Raw genomic sequence first — 24,700 nt, 5'->3', positions numbered from 1 at the left:
GAGTCCCCCCAGAAAAAAGCACTGGGTTAACCAGTGCTAGTGTTTTGTGGGGAAAAACTATTAGCTATTTTCCTCCTTGTGGTTCTTTGGATCCATCCCCTCATGGCTTTTAATGCAAATCCTATACTCCTGAATACCTTGCATTGTGGTATTTCACTAGACCAACCTGTTTAAATTACAGAATTGTGCAGCATTTAAGAGCCTTTGGGATTTGAAAGCCTGTTCTCCGATTGGTTAAACTTCAACTGCTATGAACAAGAATAACTCCATGACATTTTTAATTTATTTGTATTGCGCTCTTTAAAGAAGTAGGAGCCAAGAGAAGAGGACAAACTATTTGCATTCATATTAAATAAAATTAGAATTGGTTTGGGTGACAACATGTAAATGGCAAAAAGGGGGGGGGGGGGAATAGATTCAAGGCTCCCAAAGTATATCAGTGAATGAAGAACAGGGTTCTTTTCCTTAGAGAGCTGGACTTCTGTGGGGTTTCTTTCCTGCGTGTAAGTGCTTCTTTTCTTCAAAGTGCTGACCTCAAGCTTGCCGTTTGATTTCACCAGTATGTGTGGCAACCACTTGTCCATCCACACTATCCTGAATGATTTTTGTTAGATGTTGGCTGGGAGATCCATATCCTGGAACAAATGTGGGGATACATAATTATGCAAGAAGTGAGGCATGCTCTATTATATAGATAAAGATGTTTGGGACTGAGGGACTACCCAACTGAACTATCAGAATTGTTATAGTACCGTTCTATAAATTTGACATTGGCGCACAGGATCCTGAAGGCCTTGCTTACTAGAAAAATATGAGAACATGATGTAGAGTCATAGAATTGTAGAACTGGAGATATACCTAGGGTCATATAATTCAACCTCCTGCAATACAGGAATCACAGCTCAAGAATCCCTGACAGATGGCCATCCACCCTCAAATGAAGGACAGCTCAACACCTTCTGAGGGAGTCCATTCCATTCTCAAACAGCTCTTACCATCAGAAGCTGCCTTCTAATGTTTAATCAGAATCTCCTTTCTTGCAGTTTGAATCCATTGATTCAGGTCCCTGCTTGCTCTATCTTCCATGCGGCAGCCCTTCTGATATTGAAAATAGGGGCAAGGAACCTCAAGCCCAGGGACAGAATGTGGCCCTCAGTGCCACTTTATCTGGCCCTCAGAAGTCTCCCCAGGCCATGCCTTTCAATGGCTCTGCTTTTCACCCCCCCAGTGTTTTGGCCTGACTGGGAATGTGTCCTTGAACTGTGGCAATGCCTCAGTAGAGGCCAGAGAAAGGCCGATCAATGTGCATAGAAACTAGCCTACCGTATGAAGGCAACATTTGGTTTGCCCACTTTTGCCTCTGTCATGTGGCCCCTGGAAGGCTGTCCAGCAGGGAATGTGGCCCTTGTGATGGAAAAGTTTCCCTTAACTTGAGGTAAGCATGACATTTACCTCATAAACATTCTGGCAGTGACCAAGCCATGACATACGCAGAGCAGAAGGCTGAATTCTGAGGAAATTATTCTTCCTTCACGCTGTTGCGATCCCACTCTCTAGTTTTGTGAAAAATTTTGCTCCTCATGAAGGAAGTGTTTCTGTTTCTGCCTCTTTTGTGAAGTGTGGGCAAACTTTGTAAACCTCTTGAGGTGTGCGGGGTTCTGCTTATCTTATTAAATGTAAGAGATGCCCGGAGGGTGGGAATATATCCCCCTCCACTTCACTCTCCACAGCGAAACGTCTGTTCACAATGGACTTACATTTAATAATAATAATAATAATAATAATAATAATAATGATAATAGTTTTGTCTGCCCATCTGACTGGGTTGCCCCAGCCACTCTGGGCAGCTTCCAACAAAATATAAAAACACCAAACATTAAAAAAACATCCCTATACAGGGCTGCCTTCAGATGTCTTCTAAAAGTCATAGAGTTGTTTATCTGTTTGACGTCTGATGGACAGGTGCTCCACAGGCCTGGTGCCATTTTGAATCTTACTTCAAGCAGGGTATGGTGCTTAACAAGAAGCCTTTTGTGAATGCAACTCCTGTGAGCTGGAGCATCCACACACCTAGCTCATATTCACAGCCAGATGTTGATCACCTCTGGATCCAGCAAGGATGTGGAACCCTTTTGACCCTCATAAGTTACCCTCATTCAGTGGCTGCATGCCAGATGTAGGTGGAGCAATGGATGTGACCCTTACCTTTGTACAGGGCACAACTTCCCAACCATGTACACCCCTCATCCCCCACCCTTCATTTAGAGGATGAGGACGCTGCTCATGTTTTTGAGATAGAAATTCTCCACGGAAATCCAACCAGATGGAAACATAAACAAAACACATAAAGAATATTGGGACTTTTCCAACAATTATCAAGAATTTTACCTCTAGAGCTTGAAGTGGAGCCCGTCATTCTGCGAAATGACAAAAAAAAAGGCAGCATAAATTAATATGCACAATGCAAATTCTCATACAACCCTATTTCTATTTCTTAATTAGTGTTAGGGGGTGTGCACTGTACACAGCCAGGTGTCCCCTCTCTTCTTTCTGTGTCTGGGACGTTTAAGTTTTGTTAGTCCTTCACAATAGGGATGCGGGTGGCGCTGTGGGTAAAAGCCTCAGCGCCTAGGACTTGCCAATCGAAAGGTCGGCGGTTCAAATCCCCGCGGCGGGGTGCGCTCCTGTCGCTCGGTCCCAGAGTCTGCCAACCTAGCAGTTCGAAAGCACCCCGGGTGCAAGTAGATAAATAGGGACCGCTTACTAGCGGGAAGGTAAACGGCGTTCCGTGTGCTGCGCTGGCTCGCCAGATGCAGCTTGTCACGCTGGCCACGTGACCCGGAAGTGTCTGCGGACAGCGCAGTGAGATGAGCGCACAACCCTAGAGTCTGTCAAGGCTGGCCCGTACGGGCAGGGGGTGGGGATGCTGGTTGCCAGAAGCTGAGGCAGCTCAGAGACCAGGGATGGCTGTGGCGGCTGCCCAGAGGACTCCCAAGGAGAGGGGAGAGGAGGCTGAGGGAACCCTCAAGGGAGGGTGTTCAAAAAAGGGTGAGAGGCTGCCAGCTCTGCAGACAAGGAGTGACATAACTGGGCTCCTGAACTCCACAGGGGTATCACAGAAAGAATGTAGCTGGTCAAGGGAGCCATGGACTCAAAAAGGTTGAAAACCTCTGTGACTTTTGAGTAGGGAGTTGCATATATGCTACCTTCTATCATGCATAGAGAGAGCACATCTGAAGGGGTAATGTCCAGTGCATTGGGATTACCTGCCATCTAAAAGCAGCCCTAAGTGCCACATAAATGTATTTTTTTTCAGGCATGTACCTGTATACATGATGGGGCCTCAGTTTTCCTGCTGTGCACTTTGTCTGCATAAAAACATACCAATTCTATGTAGATACCAGCCATAGATTTATTCTTTCCTTTGCCTGACTCAATATTAACTTTCCCTCACCCATCAATCTTTCCATCCAGAAGCTCGCGGTAAGTCGCAATCTCCTTCTCCAGGCGTGTTTTTATTCCGAGGAGGACCTTGTATTGGTTATTTTGAGACCTGAGGTCATTGCGGATCTGGCTGAGCTCTTCTTCACATCTGGAGATGACGTGTTGGATGCTCTGAAGCTGGAAGGCGTAGCGAGACCTGGTTTCATCCAAGGTGTTTTCGATGGCAAATTTCTGGAAAAGAGAGAAGGGTGGGGGATCCAATGATATCATCTTCTGTAAAATATTTGTGGTGATTTAAAGAGAAACCCCAGAAATTACAGTTATTTATTTGAGGATTTGTAAATGACGGGCTCAGCCTAGCAGCAATTTCAGGATTCACATCTTTAACATGCCTATAGTCATATTAGATGGCTGTCAGGTTGAGCAATAACTACATTATCCATCATCTGTTGTCTTCTTTCTGCCTCCACTTCCCTACTGCCTAACTAAATTAAGAATGTAATTTCTTTAAGGCAGGAGCCTGTCCTTTACATACTTTCATGTACGTCAGTAGTGCCATGGCTTAATTACTCTCCCTTTGTACCAAATATTGTTCCTTGTGTGGGGAATATTTGTTTGTTTATTTATTGTTTATTGCATTTATAGCCCACCTTTCCCCATCCCAGGAACTCAACTGTGGCATACATGGTTTTCCTCCTTCTCATTTAATCTTCACAACAAGGTTGGCCCTCTAACTAGAACTTTGTTCTTGAGGGCTGCTGGAATGTAGAACCTAGGAAGCTGCCTTATACTGACCCTCCTACCTCAGTATTTCCTACACTGACAGGCAGCAGCTCTCCAGCATTCCAGGCAAGGGTCTCTTCTAGCCCGACATGGAGATGTCAGGAACCGAACCTGGGACCTTCTGCCGGCAAAGCAGTCACTCTGCCACTGAGCTATGGACCGCTCAATGTGATGACCATTGGCTCTGAGACTGCACGTCCTCGTGAGCCATGTCTGCTACATCCTCCTCTATCTTTGGCTACGTTACCTTGTTCAGCTGCGTCTGCAGGTCAATTTCCAGGTTCTGCAGAGTGCGGTTCAGGTCGGAGATCTCCTTCCGGTTGTTCTGTAGTTCTTCCTGGCTGGGCGCATCTTCCATAGACTCACTGGCGACCTGTGGAACAAAAAAAGTAGCAACACATTTTGTTTGTGCTGTTGGAGACTCTGCTACTCTTGCACAGAAAGGGCCTGTCTACAACAACATGCATGTTTATACATTGTCCAATGCTGACAAATTGTGGGAGGAAAGTATTAAGATCTATAAAGCCTACTTTTTTTGGGGGGGGGGGGTTGAATTAAAATTGTCAGACGATAATATTATCCTAAACCACATACCAACGTTATGTGGTTTGACAGTGGGTCAGTGCAAATGGATTCTTTGCGTCCTTACTTCTGCTAAAAGTCTGATACGTTGGAAAAATAATACCATGGCTCCCTTTGAATGATAGATAAAAGAAGATATGACTACTCTTGCAACATACAAACTGATTGCTTTTATAGGTAGATCATGCATGGAAAAATATAATGATATTTGGAATGCATTTAGAAAAAAGCATAATGACTTGTTAATAAGTTTTATACCTGTTAGGATAACCGCACTGTTTATATACCTATATATTGTATTGTACCACAGTTTCAAGTAGTTTTCTCTAATTTTGTTTTGTTTTGTGTTCATTTTATTCCACTGCATCTCTCTACTGAAAATGTTCAATAAAATATAAATATTTTTAAAAGTCTTTTGTTTGTGCTGTTGCCATGAACAGACTCGCCTGAGCCTGCTTGGAGCAGCACACTCTTCTTATAGGATCCTGTGAGCTCTCACTGAGAATCTTTCCTCTGACCTGCCTACGTCAGGGGTGGGGAACCTCAGCCCTGGGGGCCGAATGCAGCCCTGTTTCTGGCCCTCGGGACCCTCCCTTGAGGGGTCAGCTCTCACTGTCCCTGCTTTGCAGCCTACTTTGCAGGGCAAAGTGTTTTGCCCTGGCTGGCATGTGTCCTTCAACTCTAATAATGCTTCTTGCTTGCTGGGATGGAAGGGTTTGTGAGTGGGTGTAGAAACTCACCTGCTGCACAAAGGTAGAATGGAGATTTGTTGCCCCACCCACTTCCGCCTCTGGCCCTGCCCACCATTTGCATGTGCCCCCCAGAAGGGATCAGGTCCTACTCTAGGCTTTCACCATCCTTCCCCTGGAAGATTGCTTTGTGACCTCCCCCATCCCAGGAAACGTTCTGTTTCCCCCCCCCCCAGAATAACTCTTCTGGAGATGGCATCAATTAGGCGCAGAGGCTGGCATGTCCTCACTTGCCAGCATGTGCCCAGGTAGGAAGGAAATCAGCTTTGTGGCTAGTCCTTTGAGGTTTGGGTGCTAGCAAAGCCATCCATGCAGCAGTGAACGGCATTACCTCATATCGGGAGGCGGCATTTCTTAACTATTCACACCTAAGCAGGCACTTTGCCTGCCTGGAAGTCAGCTTATTCATAATCGCAGGGACAATGGGTATGGAAGAACTCCCTGGGGCACTGTCGATTCCTGGAATAGGATTAAGCCAGCATGCCCTGGCACCCTGAAGCCAGTTCCTAATTTGTGGGTGGCCAAGGTATCAAATTGTAGCCCTAGTATCCCCAAAGGTGTGCCACCCCATCAGGCTGTGCCATGACACCCACCGGGCTCTTGCCCTTATGTAACTCTGTGGTGCGATGCCTCTATTGACTTGCATATGGAGAGGGAAGCTGTCCCACTCCAAGAATGGCTGGTGGTGAGAAGTTCACCCTTTCCAAGGGCTCTGTTGTTCAAACAGAGCTTCCCCAGCCATTTTTACAGGTGCAGGCACCCCTCCCATTCAAGTCAGTGCAGAAATTGTTCCACTGCTGAGTTACAGAATCATAAAACTATTGAGTTGGGAGAGACCCAAGGGTCTTCTAGCCCAGAATTTTGGGGAGTTGTGTGTGCTTTTCTCTCTGTGTGTGTGTCTGTTGTTTTCTTGTTCTCTCTATACATTTTCCCTTGGTGTGAAGACACACAAAAGATACATACGTGTACAGAAAAGGACATTGAATGCCCCCCCCACCAAATGGCAACCATTTTGTGGTCATGCCTAGCTCACAACACTTAAAAATACACATATGGGCCCAGGGTAGTTCAACAGGGCTTTCTCCATCTCGCTCATGTCAAAGATTACCTGCTGCTGGAACCAGGCATCAAGGCTTTGGCGGTTCTTTTCAATAATGGCTTCATAATCCGCTCTTATCCCTGCCAGGATCCTGGCCAGATCTTCTTGTGGAGCAGAATTCACCTTCACATTCACCTTGAAGTCCTTGGAAGCGCCGTGTGCTTGCATGTCCTGCACATGAAGGGTTAAAGATGGAGGTTAACGTAAAGGACATCATCAGAAGTGAGAGGAGCCCATGGGATGGCCACATTCCAATCTGTCCTTCCTCTTCTCTTTGGGTGAGAGGTGAGAATTATTTTTAGGATGATGTCCTAAAGACATCTGAAAGTCTCTAAAGAATGTGATTGCCGAATAAAATAGGGCACACTCCTGCTAGATGAGACCAAAGCCTAATCAGATCCTATTTCTTACAGTGGCCAACCTGATGCCTCGAGGAAGCCCACCAGCCGTGCATGAAGGCAACAGCCCTTTCTTGTTGCTCTCCCTTTGGAGACAGCAACTGCTACAGGTGTGCCTCCAGTTCATTGAAATGAATACATGTCAGCCCTGAGCAGGCCTACCTGCAGCAAACTTGGAAAATTACAAGGTGATGAAATGAGATGCCGCCAGTTGCAAATCAGGTTCTTGGGGCAAAAATGTAAAACATACAAGGGAAGCCCCTTGGATTAGCAGAAGTTCTCAAAACAACTGGCAAGGAGGAAACACTATATGTGGTCTGCTGGAGCTGGAAAGAGCAAAACAAGGGGACATGGACAGAATCTAAGGCCAACAGAAATGGAATTGGCCCAAGCATGCCTTTCAAAGAGTCTGCCATTATCGCACCCAAACACAGAGAATCATAAAATTGTAGAGCTGGATGGGACCACTACCATCATCTTGTCCAACCCCTGCATTGCATGAATCTTCTGCCCAATGATAGGGCTGGAGCCCACAACCCTGAGATGAGTCTCATGCTCATTGGGGCCTCCCTGGCTCTCTTAGAGGGTTTTAGAGGAAGAGAGAGGGATGGGTCTTTAAGGATCTATCAGGCATTTATGGGTTTTTCCATGTGCATCCAACCCAACATTATGAGGGATGGCTTTGTAAACTCTAAAAGGTATTCCAGTGGTCCACTGAGCAGATCTGCTGCTCCAACCCCTCCCGCTCTCCATGAATTTGCACGATCTTCTACTTGTATCCACACCGAACATGTTGGGGTGCAGTTCAAGGGAAGGAGGAAATAGTAACAAAGGTGAGCTCTCAAAACTGGAGTGATGGGCCTGTATCCTTCCCGGTGGTCCCATTCCCAACAACGCACTGTCCCCTGTATGTGGCCTAAGAGAGGCACAGCAGCTTCCAGGACGGATGATCATGTACAGTTAATTGAGACAAAGTTTAGAGGAGTTGCCATTGGTGGTTGGCAAATAAACAGCTGAGATGACAAAGGAGAAGCAGGTGAGGTGGAGTTCAGGTGGTTCAACACAGCTTACACCTGTATCTCTGGCTCCAATGCCCATCCATTAAAAAGTAATTAAGAAACCCCAGAATCTTAGCCCAGGGAGAGATCTCAGCAATTGTCTCTAGCCCAGGGAGACCAGTGCTGGTAGAACAGGATCCCTAAACCTCATTAGAAGCAGATGAGATTTCCCCATATTTGTCTTTTCAACAGGAGCTGACTTAGCTGTGCTCCAAGGGAAGAGAAAATTGGGTCAGGGCCTGAGTGTGAGAAAGCTCCCTTGTTATCTTGATTCTCCCCTCCTAGCTATCATTAAAAAAACACACACTCCACCTGTATCTCATTCCCACTTATTCCAGAGACGGGGAACCGGTGGTTCATCAGAGGTTCCTGAACTCCAATTCCCATCAGCCCCAGACAGCATGGCCAGTGCTCAGGAGACCTGGGAATTGTAGTTCTAAAACATCTGGAGAGCCACAGCTTCCCTAGGCTTGCTTTATTTCTTCCGCAGAAAATTTACACTGATGTAATTTAATTTGTTATAGGTGCATGCATGTGCTTGTTCCTGGAGAATCTGTACAATTGGTGATTTTAGGTGTTTGCTTGCTGGTTATTTGTTTCTTTTCAGAACTGACATCCCACCCTTTAACAGAGGTCTCCTGGCAACTTCAGATCAAAATATCAAAACAATGGAAACACATGCCAACTTGTTGACTGTTTCTTCCTCTTAAAGCTAGCTCATCATAGACAATTGTTTCCCTGTTGGTCTTAATCATCAACCAGCAAAGAACTGCAGAAGTAAGGCACAGAGGCTGCGCCACAGATCAAAATTCCTATACCTTGGCAGCCCACTTTTTTGCATAAGAACAAATTAAGCAATGTGGAGGACAGACTGCAGGACTTGGTTCCCAAGAGAGAGAATTTAAATATTTTTGGCTAAGTATTGAAGGGAGGGGATGACATGGAGGTTTTGGGCTCGGCCGATGTCCAGACTGGGCAAGTCCAGGAGATCCTATCTAAGTTTATGGTCAAGCACTAAGCCCCTTTGTGTGCATAAGGGAATCAATTATAACTAAGTCTTTCATTAAGTATAGTTTCCCATTTCACCCCAAACTGGAAACTGTGATTCACAACTTCAGAACCAGCCAAGATAATGAGACATCTTTAAACTCTGGCTTAATATCCAAAGCTACTGGTTGCTCCTATCTTGCCTTATTAATCCGATATATGACAATCGAATTTGTCTTGTAACTGGAGATGCCTGAGATAGTCCAAGGTTCTTGTATCAATCATGTGCTCTGCAACTGGGAAAGTGTTTGTGCAAGAAAATCTGGAGGGCTTCTTTAAAATAGGAGACAGAATATAGATAGCAAGTATATGATCTTCTGATAGGTGGACTTCTGTTTTTAAATGAAATCCAGGGCTGGGGCGTACTGTAGAAAAACTGAGTCCTGAAGAACAGTTAAATTGTCCTTTAAAACTATTGGATCTTTACTTAAACATACCGTACTTTTCCATGTATAAGATGAGGTTTTTTTCTGATAAAATAATATCAAAAATGGGGGGTCGTCTTATACAGGGTTGTGCAGAGGTGGGACGGGGGATTGGTTGCTGCCACGAGCAGGGCAATCTCTCCCCCCTTCCATTTTCTTAAATTTGAGTCCCCGAAAATAAGGGGCGTCTTATAATCGGGGATGTGTTATACACGGAAAAATACGGTAACTTGATTCGGGGGGGGGGGCAGGGGGATAGAATTCTTCAAAACCTGAAACTGTTCTTTTCATCTAATATCAGTAGTTTTACGCACACAAAAAATGTATCTGTACTTTGCCAAGTCTTGCTGCAAAAGCTATAAAGGTTCTGTGTAATTACCGCAGGAGCAGCTGAATGAAAACACATAATTACTCTGTAAACAACCTAATTATTAAACAAGCCAAACTGGTATGGTAAAGTTCCCTTCGTTGCAATATCGTCCTGTGGTTTACATAGTGACAGTGCCCTTGGGAAACTAAGGGGAGGATGCTAAAACCAGCCAGTGTTCAGAGCACATGAAAACTGTGATGCTTTGTGCTGACAACTGCAATACATTTTTGAAAAGGGGTTTCTGAGCATAAAATGACACCAGCCAATGGAACACTAATGCATGTTGGTTAATCATGTTCTGCATTTATATAACTGTGTCCCCTTTGATAGTTAACTCTACAGAACTACCACTAGAAACACTTTAAGGTTGCAATAGCTGTGTTTTACCTACGGTAGCAAAAATTAGATATTACTACCTACAAGGAATGATAAATCTATTTCAGTTTCTCATTCCCCACCCCCAATCTTTAGTTCAGTTTGTCCCGCTTTTGCAAACATTTTTATTTCAAAAATTTACATGAAAATATGTATGCATTTCTGTATTCTGTTCTCTTAACACCTTTTCACAAGCAATATCCCAGCATTCAAGGGACATTGAAGCTGGCTGGCAGGGATGGAACCATCTGTCAATTTTGTGTCTCTTGTTTTCCTCATTTTTTGTCAACCTTAAATTCAGTTCTCCATGTTTCTGCAGTAAGTTGAAATTCATTTATTTATTTAAAAAATACTAATGAAGATTCGTCAGTATTTTATTGCAAATTTCTCCAAATAAAAACTTTTTTTGCCTGCAGCTTTGACTAAGGTACTTTTGGGGGGGGGGGGGGAAGCAACTTCTCTTAATGCATTTTTCTATGTTCACTTTCATTATTCATTTTTGCAAATGCTCTTTTGGTTGGAGAACTACATTGCAAAATTCACGAAGGCTGCGTTTCAGTTCTTATACACTTCCAGAAAGTGTGACTGTAACAAATTCAGCTTTAAATGTAAACCGAAGTGAATTTCTCTCTGATCTGTACTGGTTAAGGGAATCTTTCTGAAATATGCAACATCCTTTGTGCTGTCGTAATCTCAGCAATGGACCATGGGATAGCTGTGCCAAGCTATATATGTGTGTGTTCTACTGAAGAGGGTTAAGGTAGGTTAAGGTAGTTTGAGAGGGCTTCTGGACTTGGCCAGAGATGCTTTCGCCCAGCGTAGGCTGTTGTGCCCATGATATCAATTCCTGGCTGTTGTGCCCATGATATCCATTCCTGGAAAGGACAGATCTGGCTGTGGTAAAATATACCTTGGACACATAATGTCTGCACTACTGAAATGTGCTATATGTGGGGCTGCCTTTGAAAGAGTGTTCGGAAACTTCAGCTTCTTCAAAGTACAGCAGCTAGGCTATAAACTGGAACTGGATATTGGAAGTATGTTGCATTATTGCTGAAACAGCCTCACTGGTTCTCAGTTGGCTTCCAGGCCCAATTGAAAGTATTGGTTATCGCCTTTAAACCTATATACTGTTTTGGGACAGTTGACTGAGAGAACGTATTTCTAATGGCTGCAGTCAAAGATTGGATTCCCTGCCCAGAGAAGACCACCTCACTTCTTCCCTAATTATATTTTTGGAAGGAATTCGGTTGTTAACGATGTTAGTGAATTTGGGTGGGCAGGTATTTTTCTTGTTGTTCTAGCCGTTTTATGGTGGAATGGCCCTTTGCTATTTAGGTATATCTTGACTGTATTTTTACTGTATTTGGGGCAGGATATCAATATTTTAAAGAGAGAAATGCATGCCCGAAATTTAAAATGGAAATAAAGTGTGTGAGCTTTGTGCAAAACAAGCTCCACTCACACTGCCCAACAGATAGTGCTAATGTAGTCCACAATCTCCTATTTGAATTCAATATAATTATGATATGGCTTATCCAAAACTCAGCTTTCAAGTGGAGAATGAGTCAAAAAGGATTTGATTTGGGGATTAGTTTCTTTAAAAGCAATAAGACTGTAATGAAATCCATGAAAGTCATCTTATGGCCTTATTTTAGCAGATCTGGAAATTTCCCCTACCTCCTCATGTTCCTTCTTCTTGAGGATGTGATCTTCACGGAGAGCTTCGATCTCCATTTCCAGGTCTGTTATGATGATTGTCATGTTGTCGAGTTCCTTGCGAATGTTCTCGACGTCATCCTGCACACTTTGCCTCAGGGCCTTTTCTGCCTCATATCTTAGCCAAGGAGAGCAAAGGAAAACAGTTGAGGAGACTGGAGACACACGAGGACTGAGCCTACAGCTTTGAGGACTTCAGCTAGCCTACCTATTGGATGCCCTTTTCCGACTTCCATGCTCGTACAATAAAAATATTGATTTGGAAAGGCACAATGGACCTTTCAGTCTAGTCTTCCACTCTAGTACATTCACAAAGTTCAGTGAAGCTGGATGCACCCATTACATAGATAACAGAGCAGCTCTTGAGTTTTCGATTGGTATTCGACAAAGATGGGCTCAAAGACTTGGTTCCTAAAACCAATTTTCGCTACGGGCCAAGTTACACATGATGTTATTCAAGCCATGTGCCCTGAGGGCAGGGTTTGTAATGCAGAAACAGCTTGAGCAGGAGCTCCAATTTGGCCTGGAACACTGGAACACATGAAAGTTGGACTAAATGACTATTTGGGCCCCTTCCAACTCTTCAGTTCTGTGATTCAGCCCTTTGCTGTCCATTACAGTCATAATCTAGACACACACACCTCATCAGGTCCGCAATTCGCACGGGAGGTGGGGAGGAAGCTTCCACTGGAGCAAATGGGATTTCCCCCCACCGTACAAACTGCAGACTGTGGCGGAGGGCATCTAGACCAGAACTGCAACAAAAGGTGAAGCCTACAGCTTCCCATGTCCCATTCCAAACTGAGTGCACACACTTCCTGGCACTGGCTATTTCTGCAAGCGAAAAAAATTGCCATTGCCCTTCGGTTTCTCAAATTTGTTTTTCCCCACAGTCCCACTCAGATACTAGAAATGATTGCTTCTGGAAGGGTGGGGGAAACAGCTTAAAGGAGCAGAGGGAGGGGAAGTTGAAATAGGCAGCTTCCACTTCCCTTCCATGCACACTCACTAACCTTATCTTTTTAGTAAATCAGCAAATACATATTGAGTAAATACATGTCAGGTTTGATGATGAATATAAGAACATAAGATGAGCCTGGTGGATAAGACCAAGGGTCCATTTAGTCATAGGATCCCCTGAGGGATAGCTCAGTTGGTAGAGCACGAGACTCAGGGTTGCTGGTTCCAGCCCCACGTTGGGCAAAATACTGCTGCACTGCAGGGAGTTGGACTAGATGATTCTCACGGTCCTTTCCAACTCTACCATTCTATGATTCCATGATAAGATGAGCCTGCTGGATCAGGCCTGTTTTCACAGTGGCCAACCAGATGCCCATAGGAAGCACACAAGAAGGACCTGAGAGGAGGAGCAGCAGCAGCAGCATCTCCCCACCTGTGATTCCTAGCGACTGTCTCCGATAGTGGAGTCTGAAGATAGCCATTGGGGCTAGTAGCCATTAATAGCACCAGTCTCGTTTCAGGAGGCAGGCAAAATGGAAAGGAAACAAGCTGCGGTGCCTACATAATTCCTGAGGTTTCCTCTACTATCCAGAAAAGGCAACACACCTGCCTTGAGCTTTCAGCCTCAGCCAGGTATTATGTGGTGGCAGCCACAAATGAGTAAGAAGCAGTGGGGGAAGATAAGACCCCTTTCAACCCTACGCTCCATTCGAGATTGGCCTGCTAGCCAGCCTAGTTGCTGGCCAAGGACCTAGTAAGTAGGGCACCATAAATGGCATGACTCCAATGGTGATGATTTCAACCAGGCTTAATCTGTGGTGCATCTAACATTGCTGTTATTATTTATTACATTTATTAAATTACTTGGGGAATAGATTGGCTTTATTGCATCCAAACGACCAGGTTGTGAAGAATTAAGGCCAAATTCTATGTCCTTTGCCCATCTCTGTTTCCATGAATAGGCAAGGAGTTCAAGGAATAACTTACTTGAGCCTGAAGTCCTCAGTGGCCATTTTAGCATTGTCAATCTGTAGCACGATGCTTGCATTGGTAACCCGTTTAGTCTCAATCTGTAAATGAGAAAGAAAGAACTCATCTCATTGCAAATGTGGAATGAAAAACTCAATATCTGGGGAGGGGGGGGTTGGCAGTTGTTGTGATTGGTTGGTAGGGATGAACAGATGGATGGATCTCTCAATTTGGGTTTCTCTCTGTGTCTCATTTTTCCAACTTAAAGTGCAGTTCATGACATTTATGCATCAGTTTCCTTTTTAAAAAAATGTCCTCACAAAAACTGGTCAGTATTTCAGTATATTTATTTAATATATAATGTGCAATTATTTTTTTTTGCAAGCAATGTTCTCTGACGTAATGCCTTTTCATGAGCTGCACCTATCACTTGCAAACATCTGAAATGTTCTAACTTTGTTAAGCTTCATATTTTTAATGCAACTTTCACAAAATTCACATTCACATTGTTCTTCTGAATTTTTTTATCAAATGTCAAAAAGGGAAACGTTTACACCTGCCAGTATCTCTTGATCATTTTGGTTTTGGCCATCTTCAGTTCTGAATTCCCAGCTACCAAATACGAATGGTTGTTACTTACCTACCAGATGCTATTGGACACTATATCTAATGCATGTGAGTTACCCAACGCAACCTGATGTTAACGACGATTGTTTGCCGACCATTAAATGCCATCAAATTGTCAGGTACAAGCTATTTTCAAAGAGTTTCCGGAGGATCCCAGAAGTCTTTGTTAGCTTATCAGATGCTCAACAACAACAGCAGCAGCAGCTGAAAGGCAGTTTGCAAACCACAACTGATCTTCTTCTGTGATGCTCAGCCACTGATGAATGCTTTAGGTATGTTAAAGGACACACACCACCTGTTCACAGGAGATGAGGAGGAGGGCCAACAGTGCCTTCTGTGAACTGAGTGTGTGCCCTGCAACAGGGTTCAGAGTCTTCTGCACAGCTGAGGGATTCTATGATAGTGTCAGGCGTCAGAGGATCCAACCCCCATGGTAGGTTGCCAGGAATGGATAAGACAAGGAAAGTTCTTACCTACAGCTTTTCATTCAATATTCACAGAGAGAGAGGCTTAGAAAGGAAGCCTCTTGGAATAATGGCATTGCCCCAAGTAAATCTCCCCTCCCCTTCTCTCCCACTTCCTCATTCATCATCCCTTCTACTGGTGGCGCTGAGGGTCCTTTGCTTCCGAGCCCTTTGCTCTCCTACTTTTAAGGCTCACCAGGTTCTGGGCGGTGGTGGGTCTGGAATTTTTTCTAGTGATAATGTGTCAGCCAGCTGCTCCAGCTCTGCCACCTCCTCCTCTCCCATAATTTCCCAACTTTTCCCCTCATCTTCCTCTGAGCTGTGATCTCCCTCAAACCCCTGTTGTAATTCTGAACTGCCTCCTTCTCTGGAAGGGTCAGACTGGGGAGGTGGTCTCCACCATTCCTCCTCTGTCCAGTCCCTGACAGATAGACTCTTGATACCTGGGTGTCATGACCTGTAACCCAGGTGGCTGTTGTGGACCAGGAAGCATGCCAGAACCCACAGCACACAAACCTATGCTCACCCCGTCTGCCGCAGAACATGCTTCTGGTGCACAATTGACTTCAGCCTGATAAGTGCTGAGTCTGCATAAACACGTTCTCAGGCAGTCCCAGCCACACAGTATCGGTGCCATTGTGCTGTACTGGAAATGTATTGGAAATATAGGCATCTCTCTCTTTTTAATGCAATTGTTTTGCACACTTAATGCAATTGCATTTGTTCATTTAATCCCAGATTGAAGACTTCAGAAATAACTTTCTGTTTTCTCACCTCCAAAGGGAAAAGGATGTGAAGTAGTTTAAAAACTATTTTTCTTTTCTCTCTGCAGCCCCCTCCCTCACCCATGAATAGAAGATGCGTTTCTGTCTTTTTGCTAGCAAGCAGGGCCTCTCATTTTCTTATCAGCTCAGCAAGACATGCCAAGAGCTCACTGACCTTTGCAGACTAGGAACTTCAAAGCCCCAGAACAGTAACTCACACTAATGAGGAGAACTTCATGTAAGCAGATAGAAAAGCAACATTTTGTATGAGACAAATGAATAGCAAATTTCTAAACTTTGCTCACTGTTGCCATGGTATCACTAGTGGATAGGAGTGTGCTTTTTGTAAACCAATTAGAAGTGAGTGTGAGGGGTCCATAAGCGGTCCACACGTTCTGGTATCCAATCATATTGCTGAAAGGGACCGTTCCTGACCTAATCATGTAAAGAGAATGTTATAAAAGTGTCTTGAATTTTGTGTCCCGAGCCCAGAATTTGGAGAATTCCTCTGGATCATTTTAGTCTTACTGCAGTCTGCAAGAAAATCTGAACTCTTTCCACATTGCTGCTGCTATTTGGCTAAAAATGACCCGCATATTTCTGGTACCTCCCCCCTTTGTAAGGTTCTTATGGATCAAGGTTCAATGACCTGACTTGGCCCCCCCCTCCATTGAGAGCGAGGAGCTCTAGCAAGTGACAACATAAGCCTGAGGCTCCTTTGAAGCCTAGAGTTGAAGAGCAGAGGAAATAAACCCCCATTCCAGTGGAAGCCTTGAGTCCATTAGGCTCTGTGCTCGCAGGACACATAAAACCCCTCCACCACTGCGTTGGCACTGAGAATATTCAGTGCTTTTCTTCTCCTGTCCAACTCTTTGAACTAGGAGTGTCCTTCAGGCACAGAGACAGAGCAAGCCGTTGTGCTTCTGGATCTCCCAACTCAGACCCGGAAGGGGGAGGCCCCATCACTTTGCCTTGGAACCAAGCTGGTACTCAGCTACACTCATAAGCCATCAGCCTCTGTCTCCTCTTCATTTTTGAACTGTGAGCGCCAGCAATTGTTTTCGGCCCCTGCACTTCATAGCTTCAAGCTCAGAGCTGGAGTGAGGAGCAAGATATTTTCCCATTACATCATGCTCTGTGTTTCAGAGTTGTAGCATGAAGTCAGAGAAAAGACCTCCATCCCTTCAGCCAGCAAGGCAAGCCAGGAATTGTTGACTGTGGTAACAGATATGACACAACAGGCATCAGTGCTCAAAGTGTGTCAGGAAGTTTGGAAACCACTGAATATTCCTGTACATAAGGAATATCCTTACTCCCAGTTCATGTATTGTTGTGGGAAGTGCAAATTACATCAGTTTTCATCAGTTCACAGACCAAATTTCTTCTGTGTCCCTAGCTGCTGTGTCATTCTCTGCAAAACACACATTTTTGGGGGGATGTAATTTTACTGTTGGAACTTGAGATACCCTTAATCTGTCTCTAAAGCATCACTCTAGCCTTTTCTTGAAAGACCTGAGTCGTATCACAGAGCCAGGGGGATCCACGCCATGAATGTGTTTGTTAAGCGATGACAGGGAACATTCCTGGGCAAATAGACTACTCCTCTAGGGTTGCCAGAAGAAGCAATGCAGAAGGCTGCAAAGTTAGTTCACAAACGCAATTAACACTTTTTCACTCCAAGTTCTGACGCTTGTTGTTGTTGAACTGTAGAACAGGAAAAAGGCGGTTGCGGAAATCTTGGAATCAATGACCTATATTTTCAGCATTCCTTGTTCTTCCTCTCCTTCCCCAAGTGCATGCAAGAAAGGATGCCGTAAGCACAGAGCCTACACAGCAAACACCTCCAGATGATTTCAGCAAGACGGCAAAGCCATATATTACAGGAGAACACACACATACATACAGGGATTTTAGCCAATCAGTTCGTACCTTGAGTGTAAACAAAACTCATGCAGAGCCACACAAAAAGAAAACTTAGATGGTGGTGTGATAAGGTGCTGTTGAGACTACATCTTGCAAAACATCCTGGCTTTAGCTGAACTTATTCATGGTGCTTCAGAGAGACCAGAGGGCATCCCTAAGAGCATATTGGGAGGGAAAGTCCTTAGCAGCAGGGCAAAATGTATTGACAACATGGAAACCATCATTCCTAGAACTGTGTCCTGAACCAGTGAGGTTCCTTGCTCCCCCATGTATCTATGTTTTCAAAATGAACTGTTTCCCCTCTGCTTGCCCATTAATCCTGACACAGGAAGGATATGGAGCAAAGTCTGGGAGGGTGGCAGGCTAATCCCAACCTTCTAGTTGGCTCACAGTTCTTTTGACTATGGAAGCAGACCCCAACATACTAGAAAAATCCACACTTGCTGTATATGTGTGGGCACCAAGATCTAATATGAACCAATTTTCTTGGGCCAAGAAAATTATTTCTCCACTGGGTAGCAATCCCAGTTCAAGCCAATAGAAGCTAGGGGAGAGTTTACTGGCAGAGCAAGGCAGCTTGGACCTGAAGTGAGGAAAAACGAGGAAGGGAGATTGCATTAGGAAGGTCCTCATTTGTTGGCTGTAGTCTTTGTTCTGCCCCCAGCATGCTTCAGTAACCCTCTAAACCAAGTCTGAGGAAAGCCATTTGGGGGCTGAGAAGATCGGTGGCTGAAGAGTGGTTGGCCAAGTTCAGGTTGGCCAAGTTCAGGCTTCTTGCTTTAGATGGGGGAGTCAACATCGTAGCCCTCCAGATAATGCTGGGCCACAACTCCCATCAGCCTCAGCCAGCATGACCAATAACAGTCAAGGATGATGGGAGTTGTAGTTCAACAACCTCTGAAGGACACCACATTGGCTGCCTCTAGCTATAAATCATGCCAGCTCTAATCCCACATGAGCCAGCACAGAGGCTGTCACCATGCAGAAAGCGTTAGTTAGCATACAGCAGTACAGTTAGGCAGTTTTATTTTTAATTGTTATTTTTGTTTTATGAATCACTTCCCATGAACCACCTGGGCTGTGATCCTATGAGGGTCTGTCTTTCAGGTGCTCGCGTGTTTTACTTCAAAATGTGGTAAGATAGGCCTTCCTGCTCATTCTGCTGAGAGGGGCCCTGCTGGATGCCATTTTGCAGAGCTCTCTGTGGCAGCCTCTCCCAAAGATTATGGGAGGTACAAATTACCCTCATTCAGAACCGGAACGCTCTTCAAGAGCTAAAGCACACCGTTGTGAAAAGCCTGCCTTCTTGCCTTATATAGCAACATGGAGTTAAAAGTCATTAATAGGATTAGTCACAGGGATTATTGCCTAGTTAAATGGGCATTATTATGAGTCCCAATTAACACCCCACTTAGGCACGAAGACATGTGAGCACGAAGGCAGCTTCAGTTGACGCTTAATGTAGAAATCTTGGTGAGAACCAGAAATTCTCTTTAATTATCGGGAAATTACATATTTGCTGAGAGGGTGGGCTGTTTGTAAGATTAGAGTGGAAGTGTGTATTTTCCTGCACAGCCAACTTCACGTGTACTCAGAGACACTATAGCAGCTCCGTCCTCTTAAGATTGACCCAAAACAATTTGCTGCCTTAGGTAAGAGGCAAAATGGTGGGCTCGCCTATTCCATGTATGGAACTGGACCAGACTGGCTGTTGAATCTTACTTCTGCGCAGGTGATGGGCCAGAATCTTTCACTAAAATTAAGACTGGGAAAGGGGATCCAGGGCAGTCCCTATGACACACAGAACTGTGTCCTCCAATACCCCATCCCCACTACCCAGTCTCCATATCTGCCACCTGAGGCAGCTGCCTTACTTTGCTAACTGGTAGGGCCGGCCCAGCATCCTCCTACATTACAGGAAGCCAGGGCAGGCAGGCCCACTGAAGGAACCTTCCAAAATGAGGTTTATGTGGACGGGTATATCTCTTGCTACCCAGCTTGCTATGAGCTGCAAAGTACTTCTACCACTGTGTCTCCGTAAATGCGCTGAAAACAATGCGGCGGGTGACATACAGCACCCAAAATCCCTGCCTGCCAAGTTTACAGTATATAGGTCAAACCAAAAGGTCCAATTCTGGTTTTCTTTATTTTAAAAAACATTTCAACTACAATAGTTGCTGAGTGGTGTACAAAGGTACAATGTAAAATGATCAGTTAAAACTATAAAATCAAATCTCTATTATAATGCCTACTGGAACAACAACAACAACAACAACAACAGCAGCAGCCACCAGAAGTTCAGTAGGGAAGGGGCCTGCCTGACTTACACAGGAAGGGAGCTCCACAAAATTGGGCCCCCAATACAGAATGCATAGTTCCTTATGGATATGAGCCATGCATCCAAGACATGGGGGGCCACCAACAGTGACTCCCCCGAAAGCCTCCAGGATTGGGCAGGGATGTAAGGGATTAGGCAGTCCTTGAAGTATCCTGGACCAAAATAGTTAAGGAACTTGTAGCTTAATGCAAGTACCTTGAACGCAGCCTGGTAGCATACGGGAAACCACTGCAAACTTCTGAGCATCAGAGTTGCATGATGGACTGTCCCCATCAGCAGTCTGGCTGCAGCATTTTGCATGAGCTGGAGGAACCCTACCAGGCTCAAGGGTAACCCCATGGTGAGCACACTGCAGTAATTGGGACTTGAGCTTATTGCGGCTGATGATATGTTGCCCAGCTGGTAGTATGAAATGGCATAGGCGGGATAGGGCTATATCTTTAACCCTGGAAAGCTCAGGCATACTATGGGAGACAACATATGCCTTGCAACTTTTCTGAGCTCTTGGCAGCAATTCACCCAGTTCACGCCTCCAGCTGTTTACTACTGACTTTTTCCTCCATACAAATCTTCAAAAGTCCAAGCAGTGAAATGAGAAGCGGCTCTGAAACAAATATAGGTGGCGAGAGGAGACACAGACAAAAAAGTTCTGCAGAGTTACTATATCCCAGGTGCATTCCCTTTGTGTAATGACCTTCAGGCTGCAGATGGGAGCTCCACTGAGAGAATGTCACCCCCAGGCCACATCCACACCATATATTTAAAACACTCTGATACCACTTTAAATAGTCATGGCTTCCCCCCAAAGAATTCTGGGAGCTGTAGTTCATTAACAGTGCTGAGGGTTGCTACGAAGCCCCTATTCCCCTCACTGAGCTACAACAGCCGGAATGGTTTTAAAAATCTACCCCAGGGAACTCTGGGAATTGTTACTCTGTGAGGTGAATAGGGGGTCTCCACACAACTCTGAGCACCCTTAACAAACAACAGCTCCCAGAATTCTTTGGGGGAAGCCAAGACTGTTTAAAGTGGTGCTTTAAATATACGGGGTCGCCCAAGATGCCTATGCATAGAAAGCTTGCATGTCAAGGAGAGTTGTGTGGAAGTTCTCACTCGCACACCACCTCATTTGTTATGTTTCTTTTTATAAATGAAATTCAGTTATGAGACCCCCTGCCTCCGGTTTGAAGTGTTATAGTCCAGACTCAGGGCTATCTCCAGCTACTGTTTCTGAGAGTTAGGCCAAGGTTACTGCAAGGGGATGAATGAGTAGAGAACTGTAAAGCAGCAAACATCTTTACGAACGGGAATAATGAGCGAATTAATTTTCTTCAGCAGTGCTCTTTACTTTGGCTTTTGACACTTGAGGGGTATATTTCTAGGGCCCACCTCATTTATGTGATTCTAAGTTGTTTTAAACTGGTTTTTAATACAGCGGTACCTCTGGTTACATACGCTTCAGGTTACAGACTCCGCTAACCCAGAAATAGTGCTTCAGGATGAAAACAGAAATTGTGCTCCGGCGGCGCAGCAGCAGCAGGAGGCCCGATTAGCTAAAGTGGTGCTTCAGGTTAAGAACAGTTTCAGGTTAAGTACGGACCTCCGGAACGAATTAAATACTTAACCTGAGGTACCACTGTATTGTGTTTTAATGTTGTAACCTGCCCTGGGACCTTAGGGTGAAGAATGGTTAACTAATCAATGACAGCAACAACAACAACAACAACAACAACAACAACAACAACAACAACGCTTGCTAACAGTGGGGAATAGGCTGTAGCTCTGCAGCAAAGCATCTGCTTTGCATGCAAAAGATCCCAGGTTTGATCCCTGGCATCTTCAGGTACAGCTGGAAAAGATTCCTTGTCTGAAAGACTGGAGGGTTGCTGTCAGTCAGTGTAGACAGTACTAAGCTATAGGGACCAATGGTCCAAGTCGGTATAACACAGATTGCTATGTAAAGAAATGCTGCCCAGTCTCAGCTGCTCGCTGCTCAAGATATCCCTCTAAGTCATACTCAGAGCAGGCACATTCATCCGAATGGGTCTACTTGCGATGTCAGTGGGATATCATCTGATGCCCTGCACTCACTGGGTGACTCGTCCCCTGGATTCCCATCCATATCTTATTGGAGCATGTCATCCTTTTCACTTGTTCAAGGGCTAACCCACGATTTAGAAGGGTGTCTAGGCTTCACTCCTAAAACTAGCATCCCGGCATATTCTGATAGAGACATTGTGCTCTTGCAGGAGATGTAGGTTAACTAAAAATTATGCTTTATAATATATACATGAGATGCATGTATATAGAAATAGCTGGCATCATTTCAGTCGCGGTGTATCTGAGAAGCAAGAGCGAAGTGCAGCAATCTGTCTAGAATTCAAATCGTGTTCTGTGCACATTGGAAACACAGTGAGTAGTCTGAGTCTGAAATGTTAACCCCAACCTTAACCTCCCCACCCCACCCCAAATCAAATTTACCTTCTTTAATATAATAAAAACTTATAGGGTAACACAATTCTTAATTTAAAATCCAAAGATTAACATGCCAAATTCAACGTAATGTGCTGCCAAGCCCGTAAATTCCACATCATCCACAACTGCAACACGATAAAAAAATATAGAAATATGAACATTTCCCCCCTGAGCAAAACGGTAGTTAGGAGAATTAGCTTGAAAATGTGTGTGCTTTAAAATATATATATTTCAGTGTTGCCTCCCCTCCCTCTTCACCCTTTCCTACCCTTGGAGTCCACACCTTTCCTTGAGGACAGCTCTTAAGCAAACACCCAACAGAAGCAACCATTTCAGATATTTATATTGCTGAGCTGAACGAGTGCTTGAATCCCCCCATGGAGGAATGTAAGCCAGTCTGCGCCTCCTCAGACTTACCTTCTCGTGCATGTCTGAGATGTTTTGTTCGTAATCCTTGAAGTCATGCTTGGTGCCCTGAGACTTCTTCTTGTGCCAGTCCCGGATGCAGCCCTCCAGCTGAGTGTTGGCCTCTTCCAAAGAACGCACCTTCTCCAGGTAGGAGGCCAAGCGGTCGTTCAGGTCCTGCATCATCTGCTTCTCGTTCCTTCCCATGAAGATGTCCCCGTGGCTCCCGCCGAAGCCCCCCCAGCCTGCCCCGGCATCAGAGGCCAGCCAGGTGGGTGCTCCAAAGGACATGGGGACAGGTAGACAGCCACTTGCTCCGTGCAGAGTGCCAGCTCTGTAGGGGTCGCCGATGTGTGAGAAGCTGCATCCTGAACCACCCCTGAGAGATCCAGAAGAGAAGTGGTAGAATCCTTGGCCGGAGTTCATTCTGACATCTACTAGGAACCGAAATCAACACGCAAACACTCCCTCTCTTTCCTGGCAGCGTCTGAGAAGTGCTTCAGCCCTCGCTAAGTGCTTTTAAGCCTTTCCTTGTGGGAGTTCCCTCATGTTAAACAACTATGCCAACAAGGATTGTGTCATCATCACAAAACATGCGTTTCCTCTTGGTCAATTCCAAAACCCTGATTAACCGGCAAATATGATTGTCATTCTCTGGAACGCCGGTGACATACCAAAGTTGCTTCTCTTTTCTTCCCCCGTCCCTTCCCTCCTCCTCCTCTCTTCCCTTTTATTTTGCTTTTTGCATGATATCAGTGAGGTGTGGCCACCCAAGGGAGGGGTGGAGCTGAACTGAGAGAGCCCCAGCCTCTGCTTCAGGTTTCTTTCAATCACATGGCTCGGTTTGTTTTGTTCAGCTGTTTCCAGCAGCAAGAAAAACTGCCTGAATTACACATGCAAAAACACCGAAGGCCAGGAAAGGGGTTAGGCTCTCTGCGTGCCATTTTTATCATGATTTGGGGGGCGTTTTTTAAATCAACTTTAAAAATCAAATTTAAAAATCAACTTGTGACTCCCTTGAGCACATGGACTGTTTTATAAAACCTCTTAAAAAATGGAAGTTTCAACAAATCTCTTAGGAACTTAAGAAAAAGTTACTGAGACCCGTTCAGGGACTCTAGGTCAACCACAGCCTCTCTAGGGATGGACAGATCCTCCCATTTTGGCCTCTCTTGATGTTTCTCATTTTCCAGTCTTAAGGTCAGTCTTCTGCATTTCCCTATCACAATTTATTCATTTTAAATAAATAGTTGCTATGTAGGTGCACATTTCCCTAATATACCCAATCTTAAGCTATTTCCCGCTTTTTGTATGCATTTTCCCCAATATGCATTTTTTTGTAGATTGCCTCGGTTCCGCTGCTGAGTCTGTTCTCCTAACATTTTGCCAAAATCAGGAGCATTCACTGCACAGTGGAGCTGGCCTCAGCACCTGCATTGCTGCTGCTTACCTCAATCATGTGGCTGTGGGGGCATATCATCAGGAGAGCTAGATTGTTTCAGCAGCTGCCCCCATGTGCTCCTCACCTCATTGCCTCCCTGCCTCATCCCTGCAGCATCCAGGTGAGCAGCAGAGAGATGGGTGTCAGAAGAGCGGTTCCACAGATCCACCACACCACACCAGCTGCTGCTGGCCAATATCTGTTCCCTTGCAGTTTCCACCAACTGTCTCATGTGAGGAGCAGAGAAGACGTCTGCGCCATCTTGGGCATGGATGGTTCCCTTTG

General features: G+C 45.0%; 1 protein-coding gene across 1 annotated transcript; it reads right to left on the bottom strand.

Annotated features, from left to right (window-relative positions):
* Window positions 1-265: 265 nt before the first annotated feature.
* On the bottom strand, window positions 266-23,687 carry KRT23 (keratin 23). Its single transcript, XM_080978347.1, has 8 exons — window positions 22,987-23,687; window positions 13,997-14,079; window positions 12,011-12,167; window positions 6,667-6,828; window positions 4,475-4,600; window positions 3,455-3,675; window positions 2,389-2,417; window positions 266-635 (listed from the first exon to the last, which is right to left on the bottom strand). The coding sequence occupies exons 1-8, from the start codon at window positions 23,398-23,400 to the stop codon at window positions 535-537; spliced, it is 1,293 nt and encodes a 430-aa protein (XP_080834473.1). The 5' UTR covers window positions 23,401-23,687; the 3' UTR covers window positions 266-534.
* Between the last annotated feature and the right edge of the window lie 1,013 nt (window positions 23,688-24,700).

Source organism: Podarcis pityusensis (assembly GCF_964106645.2).
Source record: "Podarcis pityusensis genome assembly, chromosome: 13".
Classification (NCBI taxonomy): Eukaryota; Metazoa; Chordata; class Lepidosauria; order Squamata; family Lacertidae; genus Podarcis; species Podarcis pityusensis.
Note: the sequence above shows the minus strand (reverse complement) of the source record. Positions and strands in the feature narration are given on the sequence as shown.